General features: G+C 50.4%; 1 protein-coding gene across 5 annotated transcripts in view; it reads left to right on the forward strand.

Moving 5' to 3' along the window:
• plekhg2 (pleckstrin homology domain containing, family G (with RhoGef domain) member 2) overlaps nucleotides 1–23,504 on the forward strand; it is an 84,282-nt gene extending 60,778 nt beyond the window's left edge. Inside the window, exons 9-23 of one of the 5 annotated variants that reach the window (XM_036131485.1) lie at nucleotides 924–1,106; nucleotides 1,246–1,338; nucleotides 1,418–1,504; nucleotides 5,777–5,810; nucleotides 7,081–7,173; nucleotides 7,445–7,543; nucleotides 8,965–9,003; nucleotides 9,938–9,941; nucleotides 10,745–10,784; nucleotides 11,288–11,413; nucleotides 12,410–12,523; nucleotides 12,602–14,339; nucleotides 15,071–15,446; nucleotides 15,523–16,158; nucleotides 20,240–23,504. In XM_036131485.1, coding sequence (XP_035987378.1) covers nucleotides 924–1,106; nucleotides 1,246–1,338; nucleotides 1,418–1,504; nucleotides 5,777–5,810; nucleotides 7,081–7,173; nucleotides 7,445–7,543; nucleotides 8,965–9,003; nucleotides 9,938–9,941; nucleotides 10,745–10,784; nucleotides 11,288–11,413; nucleotides 12,410–12,523; nucleotides 12,602–14,339; nucleotides 15,071–15,446; nucleotides 15,523–16,158; nucleotides 20,240–22,505 — 5,928 coding nt within the window. In that variant the 3' untranslated portion in view covers nucleotides 22,506–23,504. The remainder of the gene's footprint in view (nucleotides 1–923; nucleotides 1,107–1,245; nucleotides 1,339–1,417; nucleotides 1,505–5,776; nucleotides 5,811–7,080; nucleotides 7,174–7,444; nucleotides 7,544–8,964; nucleotides 9,004–9,937; nucleotides 9,942–10,744; nucleotides 10,785–11,287; nucleotides 11,414–12,409; nucleotides 12,524–12,601; nucleotides 14,340–15,070; nucleotides 15,447–15,522; nucleotides 16,159–20,239) is intronic. The other 4 variants (XM_036131486.1, XM_036131487.1, XM_036131488.1 and 1 more) reach the window with 4 other exon arrangements.
• Nucleotides 23,505–23,808: the final 304 nt, after the last annotated feature.

Here is a 23,808-nt window from a genome sequence, read left to right on the forward strand (position 1 = left end):
GACTGAAAGAAATTCAACATGTGAATTCAATTTCAAATTCCAACCCTGTATTTTTATCATAAAAATTTGACTTTGTTCGTGAAGAAATGTTACGATCGTTTTTAGAACAGAACTGTGAATAATAATAATAAGATGAATAGACCTCCCCTAATCTGATCTGTTTTATGTGGTGCTAGTAATTCAAATTAAACAACTTTTATGCAAATGGAGATTACCTTACCTTGTTAAAACATGATGATAACATCATGTGGAAAAAATAATGTTTTAAGAATAATGATAAAAAAGAAATGTTTTTGAAGAATTGATCATTCACATTTTTTGCCTTTTATTGAATTTAAAACATGCACTCTGACTCTATTCTTTAAATAATCACCTGTCTTGAAAGCTTCCAAAATACATCAGGGAGAGTCTATTTTTCTAAATTCTCCCCTCCGGGGCTCGGGCATAAGTGCACCCTCCTACTTGATAGTGTGTAGCCTGCTACTTTAAAAAAGTTTGACTGCCCTGTGTCAGTGAAGAGGCGGCCATCTTGAATTCTAAGCGTCCTGCGTTCTCCTCCCTGTTAAAGGGGAGTTTTCCTCTCCACTGTCGCTTCATGCATGCTCAGTATGAGGGATTGCTGCAAAGCCATCAACAATGCAGACGACTGTCCACTGTGGCTCTACGCTCTTTCAGGAGGAGTGAATGCTGCTTGGAGAGACTTGTCCTCCCTGTAGGGGAGCTAGACTGAACATCCACGGCTTATTTGCTGCTTCTTACTGTCTTCCTCATGTCTGTCTCACTCTGAGGCGGTCTTGTGCGACTCAGGAGGTTCCTCGTCAGAAAGGAGCAGTGCTGAAGAAATGTGCTGATGGACGCTTCTCCCATCAAGCCCAGACATCTCTCTGTGGTTGACCTCTGACCTGACCTCGCCTTCTCCGCAGGAAATCGAGTCCCTGCTGATGAACTGGAGCGGGCCGGACCTCAGCGGCTTCGGGGAGCTGGTTCTGGAGGGTTCCTTCAAGGTCCTGAGGGTGAAGAAGGAGAGGGCGTTCTTCCTGTTCGATAAGATGCTGCTGATCGCCAAGAAGAGGCTGGAGCAGTTCATCTACAGCACACATATCTTTGTAAGGAGGGGGAGACCTGGTGTCATAGCGCGTCTGATGATGTCGCCATGAGGCAAAGCTCTCCTGGTCTCATCTAAAGACACCAGATCTGCAGGGTTTCCTCCAACAGTGTCCCGCCTGTGTCCTTTTGTCTCTGCAGTGCTGCAACCTGCAGCTGGTGGAGACCCTGAAGGACCCGCTCTGCTTCAAAGTGTCGGACCAGACCATTCCCAAGCAGCAGCACGTCGTGCAGGTGAGTCTGCCGGTCCCCCCCCCCCCCCCCCCAGCTTTGAAACCAGCGCTCCTTTCATGCTCTGACGTCTTTTCTGCAGACGAAGAACCAGGAGGAGAAGCGGCTGTGGGTGCACTACCTCAAGAGGCTGATTGTAGAGAACCACCCAGCTTCTCTTCCACAGAAGGTAAGGACGGAGGAACCAGACCTGTAGGTGAACTAAACGTCTGGCAGGGCTGAAAGCTTCACTGCCTCTGGTACTGTGGACGGTGAAGACATGGAGCTCTGTAACATCTGAAGACCTGGACTTCAGACCTCTGGAAGGTCTCAGCAGCAGTCTGCAGTCTGGCTTAGCTGTCCACCAGACCTGAATGTCTCCGCCGAGGAGTCAACACTTCAGCTAGCTAACGGGAGCAGAGATGTGAACTAGCATGTTCTTCATTCAGAATGTTCTGAGGAGAAACTTCCTGGTCTGATTTAAGAAATCTGCTCCCTTTCCCTCGTTGTAAACAAAGTGATCGGTGCTGATGCAAAGCTGGTGATGTCCTCCTGGACTCCTCCAGGTTACATCCCAGCAGGAGGAGACCCAGCACAGAGCCAGAACCTTCTGGAAGGACTCCACGTATCCATGCTGTCCTGGGAACCTTTGGGACCTTCCAGGAGGAGCTGGATGGTGTTGGTAGGAGAGAAACATCTGGGTTTCCCTCTTGAATTTGGTTCCTCCACAACCTGGTCCTGGATAATGATGCACAAATGGATGGATGGAGGAATGTAGTAACAAAAAGAGAGATTTTAAGAGACGTTGACCTGTTTCCTAATCACTCAGACCTTTAATGCATTTGTCTATCAGGAATATTATTCTCAGTATCTTATTTTCAGTTGAAAAAGTAATTTTGAACTGATGGTCTGATCCCTGAATACCTCAGTAGTTTGGATTAATGCTATAACGGCATGCCGTAACTGTAGCCAAAACAATGCAGGGGGTAAAATATGAGGAAGAGTTGAGCTCATTAATCTGGTTTTTATCTGGCAGGAGCGAAACAGGATCAAATAATTCATTTAGAACCAGCGCAGCAGGTTGATAACCTGACAACAGCCAGCTGTATGTCTCGCTCCGCCTAGCTCCACTCACATACATCTGGGACATCGCTCATTGAAAGTGATTTCCCCAACCAAATTTATGGTCTGGCCAATCAGGACGCAGGGCGGGTGTTTCATGGATGTGACGTAGCGGAGAAGCGACCGTGAGATTCCAACAACAATGGCGGCTCGCATCGAGGAAGCAAGCGTTAACATTGATGCTGCTATTTCTTCCGTGTTGTCCAATCTATCTGATATTGTTTCATTAAAAGAACATCAGAGAACGCCTCTGAAGGCTTTTGTTGGTGGAAACCATGTTTTCGCCCTTCTCCCGACCGCATTTGGCAAGCGGTTAGCCGCTAACCGTTAGCGGTTAGCGCTAACCATGTTAGGAGGCCTTTAGTCCTTAACGCGGTCGGCCCGGGATCGACTCCGACCCGCGGCGCTTTGCCGCCTGTCCCCCCCCTCTTCCTGTCAGCTCACTGTCAATAAAATGCGTGCCACTAGAGCCACAAACACACCTACGTCGCTTTCATCAGCGTCACGGGTTAGCTTCGGTGTGAGTGGTTGAAATAGCACGTCAATAAAGATGACAGACAAGTGGCTTATCCAATCATATGCAAGGATTTTTGATAAGACCCAGCCTTCAGTAAAGGCAATTCCTATGGAGAGGTCCCAGATGTATGTGAGTGGAGCTACGCGGAGCGAGACATGCATCTGGCTGTTGTCAGGTTAGCAGGTTGAGGCAGCACTGACACAGGAAGTGTGTTGGGCTTTGCTGCCACCTGCTGGTCTGGGAGGTGTACTGCAGCGGTCACAGGGTGAACTACGGCAGTGCAGTCCAGAAAGATGCGAGGTTCTGAAGTAAATACTTTCATGCAAAGAAACCTGAAATTAAGTAAATATGAGTCAGAAGGTTGCTGCAACCAAACAACTGAAGCAGTGCTTTATTCATTAATTTAATTTATTCATTAATTTAATTTAATCTTAGACATTCAACATAAAGTAAGCTGCAAGCTTTTCCCGTGCAGATACAAAAACTATAGACAGCAAGAGCATGATAAATAAATACGCAGCAGCAAGCTCCAGAAGCACTAAACGGTGGGAGTTCTCCAGTGGAGATCACGTTTCCAGTTTTACTCTCATGGCATTCATGGCTCCTACAGCGTTGGGTAGAACCTGTTATCAGTCGGGTTGTTCTTGTTTTGAGGGCCCCGTATCGTCTGCCTGATGCCAGAGGTTCACACAGAGGATGGCCCGGGTTGGATGAGTCCTTTAGAGGCTGTTGGTTCTCCTGAGCCAGGAAGGTCCTCCAGTGTAAGTGATGGTCTTCTCTGCCATCATGGAGCTTCTCCTAACGGCCACTGTGCAGAGACAGGATGTGTGTTTTGGATCTGGATGCATCCAGGTACATTTCCCACGGTTCTTCTTACATGCAGGAATAATCCAACAGGTCCCATTTACTGCAGTAAATGGTTCCGAGTGAAGATGTTTCTTCTTACAGTGAAGAAACGGGCTGAGATGCTGCTCCACTATCGGAGTCTCTGAGTCTGTCTGTGACCGGTTTTCATCACACCTCACTGGAAGAACTGAGCATGTCACCTTGGGACAGGCTGAATCCTTGGCTCACAGCATTATCTGTGGTGTCCCTCCAGGCTCAGTGCTCGGTCCCACTTTGTTTAATACATGGTCCCTCCTGGCCGTGTCATCACCCAGCATGGGGTTTCATTCCATTGCTACGCTGATGACACTCAGCTCTACCTCAGGACAAACCCAACATCCTCTGCTCCTCTGCCATCATCAGCTCTGACTACCTGCCTGGAGGAGGTAAAGGTGTGGATGAAACACAACTTCCTTCAGCTAAACCGCTCCAAGACTGAAGCCATCTTAGTCTGCACTCCACACCTGGTTAGGTCATCTGACATCACCAGCATCACCCTCTCTGGACAAACTCTTCCCCTCTCAACATCTGCCACTAACCTGGCTGTTAAAATGGACATCTGACCTTTGAGGCTCACATCAAACACCTCCTTCTTCCACCTCAGAAACATCACCAAACTTCGTCCTGATGCAGAAAAGCTTGTCCACACATTTATCTCCTCCAGGCTGGACTACTGCAATGCGCTCGTCATTGGGATCCCTGAGAAAAGTCTTCAGAAGCTGCAGTAAATACAAAACAGCGCTGCTCAGATCCTGATGAGGGTGTGAAAACATGACCATATCACCCCCATCCTCAAATCACTTTTAATTGAACTCTTCCCCCTTTTTTTAACTTATTGTCTTTGATTATTTTATCTTTTCTTTTACTTTTTTATTTCTCATGGTCTTCGTGTGTTTTTATTTAGCACTTCCCGTTTTATCTATGTAGCACTTTGGGATTTGTATAAATAAAAAGTAATAATAATAATAATAATAATACATTTTATTTCAAGCGCCTTTCAAAACACTCAAGGACACTGTACAGGTAAAAACAATAAATGGTAGAAGCAACATCATCATAGTTAAAAGAAACAACACAAAGTACACACAGGAAACTAACAGAAAATCATAATGAATCTTGAACATGTGGGTTTTGATTTGAACACGGGTCAGGACTTGGTGTTGCAGAGTGTGGCTGCAGAACGAGAAAAAGTGCATTACAAGTCAAAAGTATTATTATTATTATTATTATTATTATTATTATTATTATTATTATTATTATTATTATTATTATTACGAAAAGACTGACGTGCTCGACATTAAACATCTGAATGGGAGGTTTGGGCTGACGACGTGTCGACACAGAAATCTAAAACTACTTTTTAACTACCTGACTATTACCACTAGGGGGCGCCAGAAGGCAACAAAACGTGCTGAAAGATTTCCTTCCAAACTGAACACGTCACAACTAAAGATTAGATGATTTTATTGTTGTATTGTTGGGTAACTGAGGACTTCTCTTTGTAGACTGTGCTGCTCAGTGTTTTAGCTCTCAGTGTAATCTTGTTGCCCTACTCTGCTCTGCTCAGACGGAGACGTCCATTGTTTAAATTAATGGGTTCATTTCATCCAACAGCTGTTATCTCCCCGCTTCATGCTTACGCTTTCTGCTGAAGCTTAGCGATACGCTCAGACTTCCTAAAGATGCAGATTTTTATCACAGAGAGGATACGGGCTCCCTCCTACTGAGACTGAAGGCTCCCTGCCAGGCTCACGGATCATCTGGCATTTAAAGAATGTGATGCGGTGCCCTTTGGATCCGTTTGACAGAGCAAAAGAGAAACTGTTGTTAGGCGTCTCAAGGCGCTCCTCTTATCGTTGTTTTATTGAGACCTTTATCTGTTTCTGATGAACTTTGTTGTTTGTTTTCTCCATGACTCACTGTGATTCTTTCTTCCAGGCGAGGCAGGTCCTCGGAGACAACTTCTGCCAGTGTGAGTTCACGCACACACGTTTCAGCTCACCCTGACCCAGGTCTCTGATTTTAACACGGTCCCTGACCCAGGTCTCTGATTTTAACACGGTCCCTGACCCAAACCCGGTCCCTGACCCAGGTCTCTGATTTTAACCCGGTCCCTGACCCAAACCCGGTCCCTGACCCAAACCCGGTCCCTGACCCAGGTCTCTGATTTTAACACGGTCCCTGACCCAAACACGGTCCCTGACCCAAACCCGGTCCCTGACCCAGGTCTCTGATTTTAACACGGTCCCTAACCCTAACCCGGTCCCTGACCCAAACCCGGTCCCTGACCCAGGTCTCTGATTTTAACCCGGTCCCTGACCCAAAAACGGTCCCTGACCCAAACCCGGTCCCTGACCCAAACCCGGTCCCTGACCCAGGTCTCTGATTTTAACCTGGTCCCTGACCCAAAAACGGTCCCTGACCCAGACCCGGTCCCTGACCCAAACATGGTCCCTGACCCAGGTCTCTGATTTTAACCCGGTCCCTGACCCAAACACGGTTCCTGACCCAAACACGGTCCCTGACCCAGGTCTCTGGTTTAACCCGGTCCCTGACCCAAACATGGTCCCTGACCCAGGTCTCTGATTTTAACCCGGTCCCTGACCCAAACACGGTCCCTAACCCAAACACGGTCCCTGACCCAGTCTCTGATTTTAACACGGTCCCTGACCCAAACCCAGTCCCTGACCCAGGTCTCTGGCTTTAACCCGGTCCCTGACCCAAAAACGGTCCCTCACCCAAACCCGGTCCCTGGCCCAAAAACGGTCCCTGACCCAGGTCTCTGATTTTAACACGGTCCTTGACCCAAACCCGGTTCCTAACCCAAACACGGTTCCTGAGCCAAACCCGGTCCCTAACCCAGGTCTCTGATTTTAACCCGGTTCCTGACCCAAACTGGGCCCTTGAGCCTATCATGATCCATGAAACCATCCTGGTACCAAACTCATTTCTAGTTCCCAGACCAAACCTGGTTCTGGACCCAATTCAAACATAGCTTCCTACCTAAACCTGCTCAAAAATGGAAACCTAGCTGCGAACCAGAACCAAGTCCAGAATCCAGAACTGGTCCATAAGCCAAACCAGGTCTCAGACCCAAACCTGGACCTGATCCCAGAGTTCTCAACACAAACCCGGTCCAAACCCAAACCCGGTCTCTGACCTTCTATTTTCTTTGAACGAAGCTCTGTGATTGGCTGCGTTGAGTGCTTGAACATGTTGTGACATCACTTCCTGTCTTTCAGCTCCTCAGTTCGATCAGGAGACGCTGAAGAAGTCGTGCGCTTCGCCGCGTCTGGACGACCTTCACGGTTTTCATCGAGGCCGGCGCCAGTCAGGTCGGGTTCTGTTCCTTCTCACCGGGAGCAGGTTCTGGACCGTGTTCTCTAATCAGGTCCACTCTCCAGGGTTCCTTCAAGTCTATAACTGGGCTTTAGATTAGATTAGCTAGAACGTCATTGATCTAGCTAATCTAATCTAATGGACTCAGTGTTCATCTCTGTAGGAACCGCCTGGTTGGAGCTCAGAACCTCTTCACTTTGGTGTTCTTCACAGAAATCTGGTGTTCTGACCAAAGCGTAACCCTTCAGGTTCTCTTTGTCCCACCAGAACCTCCAGAGCTGCTGAACACGCCGGAGAAATCCAGGAAGGGTCTGCCGCTGCTGCTGGAGGGCAGCCTGCCGTACAGACGCACCAGGAGGCAGTCAGGTACCGTCCTACAGAACCCGGGCCCACAGAACCCGGGCCCACAGAACCCACAGAACCCGGGCCCACAGAACCCGGGCTCACAGAACCCACAGAACCCAGACCTACAGAACCCGGGCCCACAGAACCTGGACTCATAGAACCCAGACCTACAGAACCCAGACCTACAGAACCCAGAGACAAAGAACCCAGACCTACAGAACCCGGGCCCACAGAACCCGGACTCACAGAACCCACAGAACCCAGTCCTACAGAACCCAAACCCACAGAACCCAGACCTACAGAACCCAGACGTACAGAACCTGGACTCACAGAACCCACAGAACCCAGACCTACAGAACCCGGGCCCACAGAACCTGGACTCACAGAACCCACAGAACCCAGACCTACAGAACCCACAGAACCCAGACCTACAGAACCCAGACTGACAGAACCTGGACTCACTGAACCTGGACTCACAGAACCCACAGAACCCAGACCTACAGAACCCACAGAACCCAGACCTACAGAACCCAGACGTACAGAACCTGGACTCACAGAACCCAGACTCACAGAACCCACAGAACCCAGACCTACAGAACCCGGGCCCACAGAACCTGGACTCATAGAACCCAGAGACAAAGAACCCAGAGACAAAGAACCAAAGCCCACAGAACCCAAACCCACAGAGCCCAGACCTACAGAACCCAGACCTACAGAACCCAGAGACAAAGAACCTACAGAACCCAGACCCAGCACATGATTTGTTCGCTCCATTTTGGGTTTAAACAGACATGAAGTTCTGGTGAAGTTCTCCTGAACCAGAGGTCCAACTCAGCCGATGCCTGACGGCTGTTGGTGTCTTCAGGGTGGAACCTTCACAGAAATCACGTCATTCAGAGTTTTTGGTAGTTCTGATGTTCTAACAGCCTAATTTCCCAGCTGTACCTGAACGCAGCATGTCTGACCACAGGAGATTGCTGATGCTCCTGGTAGACAGCTGGAGCTGAGCGGATCAGAACCAGCCATGCTTTCCTTCAGCTCCATGTGTTTGGGTTCAGTGCGGAGCTGACGGGTTCTGGTTCGGCCCGTAATGGTCCCATAGAGTTCAGTGATAGTGGGAGCGCTGTCTGCCTGGTTCTGGTGGCACTTTTAAAGTCCAACATGAGTTCAGGTAGAATTCAGGGCTGTGTTCCTTGGGTACGCGCGTACAGAACCGGCAGGATTATTATGGATTATTATAATCTCCAGACGGATGTTTTCCAGCCTTTCTGTTAATCATGAAAACAGGACATTTAAAATCACACTATTAAAAATAATCTAATTCTAATATAGAAATGTGGCCTTTAATGAAACACATTTTCTTCTTTTAATCTGACAACCGAGCCTCAGCAGAACCCAGATTGTTCAGAAATAACAGCACCAAATGTTCTCTGTCCCTCCAGCTCCTGCCAAAGACATCGAGGCAGCGTTTCATCCTGGAGGTGAGTGATTCTGGACCAATCCAGAACCGGCTGGTCATGTGATCAGCACCGATCAGCTCATGGGTCCGCCGGGTCGCTCGCTCTGGGCCGGGCCTGCAGCAGGATGCAGAGGAAACGTTGCTGCTGGTAGAAAGGCTGCAGAAAAAGCCCAGACGGTTTGGTTTGGGAGTGTTATTGGGTTATTATCCTAAAGTCACCATGATCTGACGCCACGGCAGCACTGGAGACTCCAGAACTGCTTTTCAGCTCCACGGTCTGCTGAGGCCAAGGAATGTTAGCCTCTCTGCTGTGGAGGACAGAGATATTGATAGTGATGGTGATGATTAGTCTCACGGTACCTGTCAGGTATCAGTGAGAGGCGAAAAGGTGCGATCACTATGTCATCTCCGCTCTGTTCCTTAAATAAAGTGCTGGAACTTCACCACTTTCACTATTCAATTCAATTCAATTCAATTTTATTTATATAGCGCCAAATCATGAAACATGTCATCTCAAGGCACTTTACAAAGTCAAGTTCAATCATATTATACAGATTGGGTCAGATTATACAGATTGGTCAAAAATGTCCTATATAAGGAAACCAGTTGATTGCATCAAAGTCCCGACAAGCAGCATTCACTCCTGGGGAACCGTAGAGCTACAGGAAGAGTCGTCTGCATTGTACATGGCTTTGCTGCAATCCCTCATACTGAGCAAGCATGAAGCGACAGTGGGAAGAAAAACCACCCATTAACGGGGAAAAAAAACCTCCAGCAGAACCGGGCTCAGTATGAACGGTCATCTGCCTCGACCGACTGGGGTTACAGAAGACAGAACAGAGACACAACAAGAGAGACAAAAAAGCACAGAAGCACACATTGATCTAGTAATCTGTTCTACATTAGATGGTAGTAGCGGGTGAGCCGTCTTCTCTGGATGATGTCACAGTTAACAGAACGCCAGACCAGGTGTACCTACTATGAAGAGAAAAGAGAGAGAACAGAAAGTTAAAGCTGAAATGACGACAGTCATTTCAATGTAATACAATTATTCCATACGTCTGGGGGGTCAGTTATGGTTTGACTTTCCTTCCACAGTGAGGAGCAGAGATGTTCAGACCATTTCACGCGCATCACTGACTTCCTCCATGTGCTCAGAGACAGCAGCGCTCCAACTGCAGGTGTCTCAGAGCCAAAGTCCGGTTTCCTGTTTGTGGTTCCAGAGGATTTCCTAATTCTGGAGCTCTGGCAGTAATCAGGTCTGTGCGGTCGGAGTAGCGGATCTTTTATGATGTGAGCGCCAGATGCTGCCTCCAGGGACTGCCACGCATTTTTCACCCAGTGGGAGCAAAGCAGTGAGGTTTCTGCTGCACTGGCATCTAAAGACGTGTTAGCAGCAAGAACGGGCCAGAAGGAGCTGGAGGACTTCGTGTTGCTCTGTTAGGGATCACATTTGTGTCTCCAGTTCTGCTCCAACTGTTCTCAGTTCTCAGTTTACATGTTTATGCAGTGAAATCCCAGGCTGCTGACTCTGAGTCATTACTAAACCATGCAGCCTTTCTGCAGCACAACGTGTGTGATTGCTGTTTTTGGCAGATGTGCTGCTTTGGCTCTGTTCTGCAGCGATGCCTCTACTTCCTTCTCTAAACACAGTTGAGACATTTACATTGAGCCAGAATCTTTTTTTTTTTTTTTCCATTCCTTGGGTTTTCATGAAAGGATCAATCTTGCTAACATCTCTGTTTGTGTTTCTTTCTCTCTGCTGATGTTTCCTGTCATCAAGGCCATATGGCAGCTCTCAAGGTAAGATAAGATAAGATAAAATAGAACTTTACTGATCTCACCATGGAGATATTTAATTGTGACGTTCTCCAGTTGTTCTGCTGTATGTTCTCCATTTGTTCTGCTGTGTGTTCCTGTGAATGGTTGCATTGATTAATGGGGCTTTAGCAGACATCACTTGGATGCAGTTGCACACATTCCAGTCCTCTGGCTATCAGGGTTCTTAAATCACTGTTTATAACAACCAAGAATGTAGACATGATAACACAACCAAAGGAATTTTACATTAAACTCTAAGTTTTATTTACTTCTATCAAATTAACCTCTGGGACTAATAAAGTATTTTTAATTGAATCACATTTTTTCTAAAAGGAATCTGTCATGTTATAGAGACATGCAGCTGCACTGAGATATTAAAAAGAAAGAGAATCATTTATTTAGTTGGATACTGAAGGTCGTGTTCAGGTTCCACGGATATGTTGAGACTGGCAGAAATACCAACGTGTTTAAATGTTGCCTTGCAGCAGGCGGGCAGCGAGGGCGAGCTCTGTCCTGCAGACAGCCTGGCCTCTGCAGGCAGCAGCAGCACGATCGCATCATCCGTCATCGAGGTGGAGACGGAGCGGCTCGACACCAGGATGACACGACAGGTTCAGGATTACACGATGGATGATGGATGGATGATGGATGGATGGATGGATGGTTGATGGATGGATGGATGGATGGATGATGGATGGATGGATGGATGGATGGATGGATGGTTGATGGATGGATGGATGATGGATGATGGATGGATGGATGGATGGATGGATGGATGGTTGATGGATGGATGGATGATGGATGGATGGATGGATGGATGGATGGATGGTTGATGGATGGATGGATGATGGATGATGGATGGATGGATGGATGGATGGAATGGATGGATGGATGGATGGATGGATGGATGGATGGATGGAGAGATGGATGGATGGATGGATGGATGGATGGATGGATGAAAGGATGATGGATGGATGGTTGATGGATGGATGGATGGAGAGATGATGGATGGATGGATGGATGGATGGATGATGGATGGATGGATGGATGAGAGATGGATGGTTGATGGATGGATGGATGGATGGCTGAAGGATGGATGGAGGATGGTCTGATGGATGGATGGATGGAGAGATGGATGGATGGATGGATGGATGGATGGATGATGGATGATGGATGGATGGATGGATGGATGGATGGTTGATGGATGGATGGATGATGGATGGATGGATGGATGGATGGATGGATGGATGGATGGATGGATGGATGGTTGATGGATGGATGGATGATGGATGGATGGATGGATGGTTGATGGATGGATGGATGATGGATGATGGATGGATGGATGGATGGATGGATGGATGGATGAAAGGATGGATGGATGAAAGGATGGATGGATGGATGGATGGATGAATATATGGATTGATGGATGGATGATGGATAGATGGATGATGGATGGATGGTTGGAGAGATGATGGATGGATGGATGATGGATGGATGGATGGATGGATGGATGGATGGATGATGGATGGATGAATTTTATAGTTTTTAGTTTTCTTCTTTTTGGTTTAATTTCCATTAAAATGGACTAATTGATCTTTCCTCTTAAGGAGGAAGAGGAGGAGGAAGAGGAGCTGAGCGCTCTCAGACCTCCTCCCACTCTCTCCATCACGGAGGAGATCCTGGAGTTCATCAACCAGAGCAGAGTGAGGGATGGACTGATGGTGAGACCCAGCAGAACTCCTTCAGCCGGTCCTCCTCACAGAGGAGGAGCAATAACTCCCGTTTCTCTGCTCCTCCAGGACCACAGCCTGGATCCTCCCTCTGAGGCTCCAGGAGGCCCCGCCTCCTCCGCCCCCCCGCTGCCCCCCATCTCCTCCAGCCCCGAGCACCGGCTGGCCTCAGAGCAGGACCAGCACCCAGAAGACCTGAAGGACCCCCCCAGAGACAGGGAGACGGCTGCAGAAGACCTTCAGGACATGCCAGATGTTCCTGCTGACACGGAGGAGGCGGCGGGGGACACCGTGGCGGGGGACACCGTGGCGGGGGAGAACGTGGCGGGGGACACCGTGGCGGGGGACAACGTGGCGGGGGACACCGTGGCGGGGGACACCGTGGCGGGGGACAACGTGGCGGGGGACACCGTGGAGGAGGCGGCGGGGAGAGGGAGTGATGATGAACCTGAGCGCAGCCTTGACGTCCCGCCATCACCAGACCTTCAGTCCTCCGTCTCTGCAGGACAAAAGACGTTCCTCAGCAGCGAGTCGGACAAAGATCCCCCGGCGTCCTCCAAACTTCCAGATCTTCTCCAGCAGCCCGTCCAGAGGTTCCAGCCGCCCAAGAAAGGCTCCAACCTCACAAACAAGGACAAGAAGATCATCGAAAAGATCAGGAGCTACTATGAAGCAGCAGCAGAGGCTGAGGAGCGTCAGTCAGAGGACGAAGACGAGCCCAGAGAGGGAGGAGAAGGAAGAGAGGGAGGAGAGGGAGGAGAGGGAGGAGAGGTCTCCAGAAGAAGAAGCAGCTTCTCCCAGATCCCCGCCGGCCTGGTGAAGGAGTCCGTGTCACGGTTTAGTGCGACTGGAGGAGAACCAGCGAGCGATCACTCCCAGCCCGGAGACATGGAGGCCAACAAGGAGTCCACCTCCTGTTCCTCCTCGGCTCCACCTCCACCTCCAGCAGAAGGAGAAGCAGGAGAACCTCTGAGCTCCTCTGAGGTGGAGCCGTCTGAGTCCACGGTCTCTGAGGAGGACCAGCGGTCTCCAACCACGGATCCCGAAACGTTCCCTGAAGAGGAGACGGAGATCCTGGAGGAACGGTGGAACGTCCACAAAGGATCTCCAGAGGAGAACCCGGAGGAACCAGAGGAGGGAAAGTCCGCAGAAGAAGAAAGACGGCCCCGTTCTGAAGGTCCTGAAAACAAAGAAGAAGAGAGAAGCTGTGCTGCTGCTCAGCCTGACGCCACAGAACCAGAACCGAGCCAGACAGAACCCTCTACGCACGGCCAAAACACCAAAACCCAGTCCACGGGGTCCAGAACCAAACCCAGAGAGCAGGCGGACTCCAGGCAGAACCCGGAGAACTTCCCCGGTCCAGACAAAGTGGGTCGATGGTCCCGCCACTCCAGGATCGTCACCGCCAACCGGGCCCTGTTTGAGGGCATGGGGTCCGATGTCACCGGTATCGGCTTGTTTGAGTCGGACCCGGTCCTCAGGGAGAACTCTGAGCGCATTCTGAGCAAGGTCCAAACCCTGGCCCGCATGTACAGCTCCAAAGCCAGCACCATGAAGGTGCCGCTGCACCACAAGCGGACCGGCGCCATCAGAACCCAGGCGTGGGTCTCAGCAAGGCTGCCTGCATGTTCTGCTCAGAACCGAGACAAAGGTCTGTCGCCGCAAGAACAGGAGACCGGATGTGGAGCCCAGACCCGTTCTGAGGCCAGAACAGAGCGTGGAGCCTGCAAGCAACCGGGCCAGAACCGAGCCGTGGTCCAGGAGGAGCTACGGATTCACGGAGGACGGCCTGAAGGTCAGACGGATGGTAGGTCCAGTCTGTGGGAACACGGAACCAGGAGGAATCACTTCTAGAGCTTTTCACATCCAGAACCGGATCAGACCCAGAAACTAATCCGGTACAGAGGGGAGAACAGAGAGTAAGCAGCTTCTGGTCCAGTTCCAGGGTTCTTGGGTCCCCCCCCCCCCACCACCACCACCACCACCACCCGATGACTCCTGGGGTAGGAACCAGCCCCCCAGTGACCCATCAGTGGGTTAGATCTTATAGAAACCTTCCAGAACTGGTCAGAGGTTCTACACAACCAGAACCTTTCACAGGGAGCCCAGAGGGAAGCATGGTGGTGGCAGGGTCATGCTGAGGGCTCCCTGTTAGGACCTTAGGGCTAGGATGACATGACGAGCCACTGGTTCTGACCCAAACCGTTCAGGTCCACTAGAAAGCTGAAGGCGGTGAGGGGCAGAGTTACGGTGAGTCCCAGCTGATGTCCACATTCATGAAAGTTCTGGTTTTGGGGTCCAGAACCAGCTGAAGAAGGTCCGGTGGTACCGAGTCAAGACGCGGGACGCTGAAACTGAATCAGAAGCTGCTTCCCCCCACAGTTAGTCTGTCCCCTAAATGAGTCCCAGAACGTTCTGGAGTGGTTCTGGAGAAGTTCTGGAGAAGTTCTGGAGTGGTTCCTCATGGTTTGGTTTCATGTCCGTGTGGACCTCACAGAATCTGACCTCAGACGTCTGAACGTGTTTTCTTCTCTGCAGATTCCCAGGAGGAGGGGCCGGCGCCCTGTGAGCCGGCGCCGTTGGGTCATGTGACCCCGTTGGGTCATGTGACCCCCGCGCTCTCCGGGCCCAGAGACTTCCTCTTCACGCTGACCTGCAGCGCGCCAGGAGAAGGTCCGTCCCATCAGAACCAGGCCTGCAGCACGGACGCCGCCCTGTCCTCCGCCTCTCCTGGACCCGCTCACCGGGCCGGCGCCCAGCCCGAGCCTCGGGGGTCCAGATGGAGCAGCTCCAGCCCCTCGGTGTCGCCCGCAGCTCTGCAGGGTAGATGTTCAGAGTCCAGAGGCTCTCCTGAGGAGAAACATCAAGATGTTCCTGCTGATGCTGAGTCTGAAGTGCAGCAGGCAGCAGGCGGGTGAGTTGTTTACAGAAGATGATCTAATGCTCACACCAGAACCAAGACCGGACCGCTGACTCCATCCTTCTTTCAGCAGCGCGGGCCGAGATGAAGGATGCTGTGTTTACTCGTCTTCATCAGCAAGTCTCTCCACTCCGCCGGCGGACCCTGAGGCCTGCAGGGCGCCCAGCGAGGAGGAACACGACCCAGATGTAGCAGCTGCACCAGATAAACAGGAGAACGGGGGCCCCCGCCAGGACCGGGGGGTCACAGAGACAGACGGGAGTCTTCAGTCAGGGTCCAGAACCACCTGGGGGTCTCGTCCGGGACTGAGAGAAGAACCGGCCCAAGGAGAGCCCAGGGCAGAGGAACCACTGGGGTCCATGGGGAGGCAGAAGATAGCAGAACCTGGGAGAGAAAATGAAGGAAGTTCTGCAGAGACCTGTGCAGAAAAGGCCTCAAGAGAACTTTGTGTTGTGCCGACGGACCTGATGGACCCGGTGGACCCGGTGGACCCGGTGAACGACGGAACCGTCACCCAGACCTCCCAGCATCTTCACAAAGTCAAAGCTGCACCCAGTCCAAGTTGGTCTGCTTCGAGGTGCGCTGCAACATCTGCAGATCTGCTGCCGACTTTCACCAACCAGAGACCCACGGAGCTGCTGGCCGGGGTCCAGCGGGCCTCAGCGGTACCCTGGACCGTCAGCAGAACACCTGAGAAGGACCTCAGGTACGTATCAGCAGCTTTGGGTCCTGACTGGACCAGAACTCCTTAAGATCCGAACCCGCGAAACACAGAACCCCTCAGAGGTTCACACCCCTAGGCTGTTCCTCTGTGATTTTATGTGAAAGAACCGGGAAGCGAAAATAAATCATAGACGGATTTAAAAAGGGTGTGAATCTATATTCAGCTCCTCATCATGTGCCACCAGCTGCCTTCAGGATTCACCCAACCAGAGTCCAGCTGGGTGTGAGCCTGAGAGACTGCAGATGTTCTGCTGCAGGCCCCACCCACAGGTTCCTTAGAGAACATCAGAGAACAACCAGCATCATGTAGAACCCAGCAGACAGGTCAGGGAGGCGGTTCTGGTCCAGGACCTGGACTGACAGGCAGGAGAGCATTGATCAGAGAAGCAGGAGGACCGTGGTGTCTCTGGAGGAGCTGCAGAGACCCACAGCTCTGGTGGAAGAATTAGTTATGCACTCTGCACACCTGGCCTTTGTTAGATGGAAGTCATAAAAGGTTCTAGTTGCAGTTGGTCCAAAGTCATGTAGGCGGCAGAGCAAGCATGTAGAAGAAGATCCATCGCCCTGAAACACGGTGGTGGCAGCATCATGCTGGGGGACAGGGCAGCAGGGCAGAGTTGATGGGAAGATGGATGGAGCAAGAAGACCTGAGGCTCAGGTGGAGGTTCTCCTTCCTGCAGGAGAACCAGCCTGAACCTGCAGCCTGAGAGTGGCCTAGTCAAAGTCCAGACCTGAATCCAGTTGAGAATCTCTGGCAAGACTTAAAAATAAACGTTCTGAATAACTTCAGAGCTGGTAGACAGCGATGAGAGTCTGATTTTCAACCAGAACTCATAATTGTGTGTCTAGGCGCTGTGAATGTGGAATTACATTCACAGCGCTGGCTCGTCTACAGCGGCCACCAGGGGGCGTAATGTCGTCCTAAAGCAGGGTCCTCAACCTTTCAGCAGAGCCAGGTCTGCCGCCAGCCCGGATAAATAAAGAACCGCAGTTCTAGTCATAAGATGAATTCATCCTGTTAAAAACAGGATGAATTCATCTTCTACCATGTTGATATTTGTGGAAAATATGTTAAAATGGATTGAATGTCTGAAGGCGTTCAGACTGATCTGGGAAGGTAGACTTTCTCCAAACACCCTCCATGTCTCAGCCTTTTGATTCGCTTGCAGTTTATGGTTCAACGCTGAAAATAATGAGCGGCAGATGAAATGTGGGCTCTCTGTTTATTCCTGTGAACAGCAGCAATGCAGCTCTGGTTGTTTTCCTTGGCACGCCTTCATTCTGCTGAGGTTTGCTAAGTTTTCTAAGTCCAGCGTTCATGGAGAAACAGTCTGGCTTCAGTTGTCCCCAAATATGGGAGATGTTTAAGAATAACTGGAATCCAGCAAGTTCTCCTTATTTTCTATCAGGCGTTATCGTTGCATACTTTCAACAAGTAAAGCAAAGACCCAACAACTGATTAAGTTCCTGTTTGTTCCATCCAAGCTGAACAAATAACGGAGACATGCAGTAGCAATTAGGAGAAACGGATTTATCTTACTGGAATAAAAAAAATGGGGTAACAATTTGTGTGAACATACCAAAAAAGGCCTAAACTCTGAGAGTGATCTTGATTTACTTCAGTGGAAAATGAGCGATACGCTGCTTCAGATTCCTGTAAGACTCAAACATGAGTCCGGTGTTGGGAAATAGAGCTGAATCCCAGAGGAATGTAGCCTAAAATGTAGCCTGAGCATTTAAAGCAACGTTCTGCTGGGTTAGATCGACGTCTGCTCAACATGTCTTCATGGAGCAGAACCAACCAGAACCAACCACAACCTGGTTAAAAACTAGTGACACCTGTCAGCTTTGTGGCTTTGAACTAAAATCCCGCTCCCCACATACTTCCTATTTTGGGTTAAAGCTCAGCTGGGGTTCTAAAGACCTCTGAATCTAACGGGTATTACTCTGTTTAGAGTTCCTGTGAGACCTTTTCAGCTAGATGAGTAGAACATGACTGACCAGCTAACCACCTCCGTCCTAGGGCCACACCCTTCTTCAGTGGACAGGTCAGGCACCCTGCACCCCATCCACCGCCCTAGTTAACGGTGGCTCCTACTCCTATAAATCAGCACTTGTTACACGATCAGTATTTTTTAAAGACTCAAGAGTCCCTAAGGGTGTTGTTTTAAAGTTTGGGCTATAGGCAACCTTTTTAAGACCTCCAAAATATTTCTAGAACCATGCACCATGACTGTTTTACAATCATAGAAGAACTCGGAAAAATGTTGACTCAAATTAATATTTAATCAACGTCCTATCTCTTATCTAAGGCTGCTTACTAATATGTTCAGGAGAGGATTTTAACTTTAGAGGAGCAGACTGACCCGAACCTCAGATGGAATCCCAAAGTGACTTTGATTGCTGGATAAGGAGTTGTTCAGCCGAACAGCTTCCCTTCTCTTGATGTCAAACCCGATGTCCCGTTAATGTCCCGCTCACAAAGACTCACGCCTTGAGTCTCTGCCTTGATGTCCGTGCCTGAGGAGCGTCTCCTTGGCTTGAGAGGTTGGTCTAACTGCAGAGCTAACATCTCATGGGTGCAACTCGCATCTTCTGGACATCTAGGATCTTCTCATCAACCAGGTCAAAACCACAGCAGTTCTTCTTGACACGATTTGCAGATCGTTGGCTCCGAATTGTGGAAAAACACGAAAAATAGATAATCTGACTCAGTCTCTGCGGTTCTCAGAGACACGGGCGCCGTGTTCTTCCTTTGGCTCCACGATCGTCCTTCTGTCTGGTTCCACTTCCTCTTTTCTTCTGGGCAGATTTCCTGGAGCCAGCAGCTGCAGTCTCCTTCCAAGCGCTACTTCCTCTTTTCCACAAACCTACTTTCTCCTTAGCCTGCCAGACACTTGGACTGCACTAAAATAATCATCATTTCACTCATTTAATACATGAATGCTTGATCTTTTTAAGAAAGAAAAACAGTCAAAATGTGCAATTTAATAAAGAGAAAACAATCAATTTAAACACATAATTAAGGAGCTCTTTATGTTATCTTTTTTACGTAATACCTTTAATTTCCAAATTATCTCTTGATTTGTGAATGGTTGAGCTCAGCACACCACCCATTCTAGAGGTATTTTGACACACCATAGAGGTTTTCATTTAACCACCAACGGTTCTCCAGGCTTTCTGGAAGGCTTTAAATGTTGCTTTGCTGCTTTTTTACTCAATTTCAGTCCAGGATCTGATCCGGATCCTGAAACGGATCAGATGCAGATCTGAAATTGTGAAAAGAATGGAAAATATTTTCCATGAGATTTGATATAGTGAACCTTGTGTCCTGCTTACCTGGAGGACAGAAGATGTTTTAGGTCTACAGACCGTTCATTTGAAGCTGAGGAGAAGCTCTACAGCAATGGTTTTCAACCGGCAACCTCAGGAACCACTGTCCTTCATGCTTTAGGTGTGTCTCTGCTGAAGTGCGCCTGAATGAAATGACAGCATTACTTTCTCAGCAGCCATCAAGGGCCTCACCACCACTTTATTGAAGACAGGTGTGTGGAGGCAGGGAAACATCTGGAACCTGCAGGACAGTGGGTCCTCAGAACCAGAACCAGAACCGCTGCTCTACAGTCTCCTATAGTATCTCATGCACCTATGATTAAGAAGCCAGACATCCTGGAAATCAGACATCTGTTTGACTTTGTTGCCAGGAAACGATAGTTGGAATGTAGATGGACCGGAAAGTCAACATCTGGGTTCCAAGTTTTCAGCTAATAACTGGCCGTGGAGTTACTAAGCCGTGGTTAATGAGTCAAAAGTGGTTCATCCACACCGCATGTGTGATTCATAGCATTAGTAAAACACAGCTTAGGAGGCCAAACAAACAAAAGACACTGTGTGAAAAGCAACCAAAGTGTGAATAACAAGGTGTTCAGAAGTCTGGAGAGCAGCTGACTGCTTTAGACCTTATCCACCGCACAGTGTGGTTGATTGAAGGACAGCAGAGAGCTGCGTGTTTGACCCACTAACCCTTTTCAGGACCTTTAAAGTTTGTGTTTTGTCGTTTTCAGGAAGCCAGATGAACCGGTCTCAGGACCGTCCCTGAGGATGCCAAGTCCTGTTCCTCCGGCCTTCAACCCCAGCCTCATCCGTCGTTCCCCTTCTCCTCTGAGATCTGCCTCCTCAGTCCGAGCGCCTCCCTGCTCCTCACCGTTCAGGGCTATCCCAGTATCTAGTCCCACTCTGGCACCTCCTGCTGGGTTTGCCTCAGCTCTGTCCTGTCTGTCCCCAACGCCCCCCTCCGTCTCCCCTGTGAGAACCCCAACTCCGTTAGCTCCTTTATCTGGAAACTCCTCGTCATCAAAAGGACCTCCTTCCTCCACTGCTCCTCCATCCAGCCTCCATCCTCCGTCATGTCCGTCCCCGTCCTCCTCTGCTTTTACCAAATCTTTAGCTGCCTCCCACATCAGCCAGTCTATCAGTCACAGTATGGTTAAAGGCAACACAGCACGGCAACAAGCAGCGGCCGTGAAGCTGGTGGAGCAAAGCCCCTCCTCCATCCCGGACATGCGACGCCGCACCCCCTCACCCAACCCTCCTCCAGCCATGCAAGCCTTTAGCGCGCCTGCCTACGCCCAGCTGGGGTGCACTAAAGATGGTTACCAGCCTCCAAGATGTCCCCCGCCATCGCTGCGGTCAGCATGTCTCTCTCCGTCTGCTCAGTGCCCTCCATCCCCAGGCCTTCGTCAGCCTCACTCCTCCTCCTCCTCCTCCACTTCCCCTCGGCCTTCCTTCCTTCACCCCAAAACCGCTTCACCACAGCATGGCAACAGGAACAGCAACAACAACAACGCTGCCGGTGTGACCGCAGCTAACGGGTGTGCAGGCGCCGCTGTTGGTCACAGAGGCTGCTCGGTGGCGGACGGCGGCTCAGAAACCCACCAGAGTCACTACCCACTCTGGTCCACGTCTCACAACCGGGTAGCACGGCCATTTTCTGCCTCTGAGCCCAGCTCACGAGTTCAGTCTCCAACTCCCTCCCCAACTCCAGCATCGTTTGTCTCCCCAACTCCAGCATCGTTTGTCTCCCCAACTCCAGCATCGTTTGTCTCCCCAACTCCAGCATCGTTTGTCCGCCTCTGCTCCCCACCACCGCTGCATAATTACTCCTCCCCCATAGCACACAAACCCCCCCACCCTCCTAGTTCACGGGGGGCAGGTGCCCACAACCCCCTGGACCTCCGTTTGGACCTGGCGAGGGGTTCCTTGGAAGGTTTCTCCTTTGGTGATTCCTCTGCATGTGTGAGCCCTCAGATACTCTCCCCTCCTCCAATCGGCATGCCAGTTTGGACAAATGACATAGCAGCCCCTCAACCCAGGAACCCTCAGTATTCGCCCACTTCAGGTTCTCAATCACCGAGGATTCCTCCCTCCACCTCAGGGAGGACTTCCCTTTCCCCACTTCCCCCCCAAACCGTCCGTAGGCGCCTTTCTTCCAGCCTGGCGGAGGCACCTTCAAGTCTAGCCCGCAGCAGCAGGACTGCGCTGCGTTGCTCTTGGACGGACCAAAGATGCCTTGGCTTCAACGGTGATGGTCGAGGGTCCTTTGAGCAGCATAAGTCCTGTCCCATCAGTCCAACCAGCGGGTGGTCCTCCCACAGCAGCTCCCCATCCTGCCTAAGCCCCCGGTCCGGCCTGCAGTCCCCACTCTCTCCCACCAGGCTTTCCCCCGGCAAGGCTGCCGTCGGTGGGCAGCATTTCACCAGCGTACCCTGGCCAGATGTCCGGGAACTGTCAAGCAAATACAACGGTACCGACAGCCCAGAAACCAGCGTGACTCCCACCGCTCCTCTGTCTCCGGTACACTTCGTCACCTCGCCGGGTGCAACAGACAGCCGGGCTGAGTGGGAAGACCCAGAACCGGAGGAGGGAAGCTGTCGCACTCAGCTCATCTGTGCTTATGTCGCCCGGCCGTCTCACCAGCAGAACGTCTCCTCCTCCTCATGCCTGATCTTCTCCTCCTCAGGGAGAACCTCCAGTCCACCTGAGTCACACCAGCGCTGCGACCTCCAAGACCAGAGACATGCTCCAGTCACCCCCTCAGCCCAGAGCCCATCCCCCCTGTCCAAACAGGGGCACCAGAAGGCCAGCTACGCCACCACAGTCAACCTCCAGATCGCTGGAAGTGGGCGAATAACCTCGTTCAGCACCGCCCAAGTTAGCTTGACTCAGACCCTGCAGGGGGGAGCCGGCCCTCCCGGGAGCCAGGAGCAGATGGCGAGGAGAGTGAGCATCAACGGGTTCTCGCCTGTTCCTCAGAGCTACAACAGGCTGTGAGGGGAGAACAGAACCAGGGATCCAGTTCAGGAACAAGCTGGCAGACAGGAAAGAGAGCCAAAGGCTTTGGAGAAGCTGCCTGTTTATCTCATCTACAAACTCTTCTCTAGCTGCAGGTCCAGACCTCCTGGACCTGGTCCCACTCTGGACTTAAGAACCTCTACGGGTCCACGAACAGACAAGCATGGTCCAAACATGTAGAACGTCAGAATCTGATGCAGACTCTGAGGTCCCAGGATTCTGGATTGTTTCAAACTAAAACAGAACATTTTGGATTAAAAAAGCCTTAAAGTATTTAACTTGCACACGGAGCATGTAGCTTTAGAACTTTGCATTTTGGATCCGGAATAGGGAACGAAATAAAAAGACATCCCCAAGCTTGACATGAAGAATTTGGGCGTTATGAACAGTTTAAAAGTTGAATTTCTGCAGATTTAAAGACTTCCTGGAGGTGAAATGAACGTTGTAAGCTGTTGTTAGAGAGCAGGAGGACCTCTGATGTGCCGACATGTTGAAGGTTGAGCAGGAAACCGGTTTAGTGTTTTTTTATTAAGGCTGCGTGAGGCCAGAGTTTTTATGTGTAATGATAACCTGTATCTGTGTACACCCTGTTTATTCCTCTGTTTCTATCTTTATTTATGAAGTTAGTCTCATCCTTTTTTGGCACTTAATCTCCTTAAAGTCATGTTGGTGTTTTTGCACAGCGTCCTCGGCTTCACGCTTCGGTGTTTTTGAAACGACGTGTCTGCAGGTTCTCACATATCTTCAGACCAAACTCTTTGTTGTTTCTGTTTTTGTGTTTTATCATCGCAGCCAAACCGAGTCTCCAGAATCTGACTCGGGCCTTTGATCCCAGTTCAAGAACCTGTTCCCACACATCCACCGCTGTGTGAAGAAAAACTGTTGGCTCTGTCTGAAACTCACACAGGGCGGACCTGAGGTGGTCTTTGTTTGGTGGCTGTGAGGGGCTTGAAATAAAAAGTAATATCTTTGCCTTCAGTGTGTGTGAGTTTTCAGTGATGTGTGACATGTTGCCTGTCTGGCAGACGCAGCAGATAAATCCTGTCTGGCTGCGCGCCGCCGGTGATCGCCGCACCGCCTGCATGCCATGACACGCCGCTCCGTGCTGCTGAACGGTAAAGATCCAAACGCTGCTGAGCTGCTGAGCTGTGAAAGGACGCCGAGCCGAGTGTCTCACACCGTGTGACACTTTCTGTTTTACTTTAACCCGCAGTTTGCTGCGGGGGGGCTGATAGCTGTGGGTCCATTAGCTGCTAACATCAGAGAGCTGATGGGGAACCTG

Source organism: Fundulus heteroclitus, unplaced genomic scaffold (genome assembly GCF_011125445.2).
Source record: "Fundulus heteroclitus isolate FHET01 unplaced genomic scaffold, MU-UCD_Fhet_4.1 scaffold_44, whole genome shotgun sequence".
NCBI lineage: Eukaryota > Metazoa > Chordata > Actinopteri > Cyprinodontiformes > Fundulidae > Fundulus > Fundulus heteroclitus.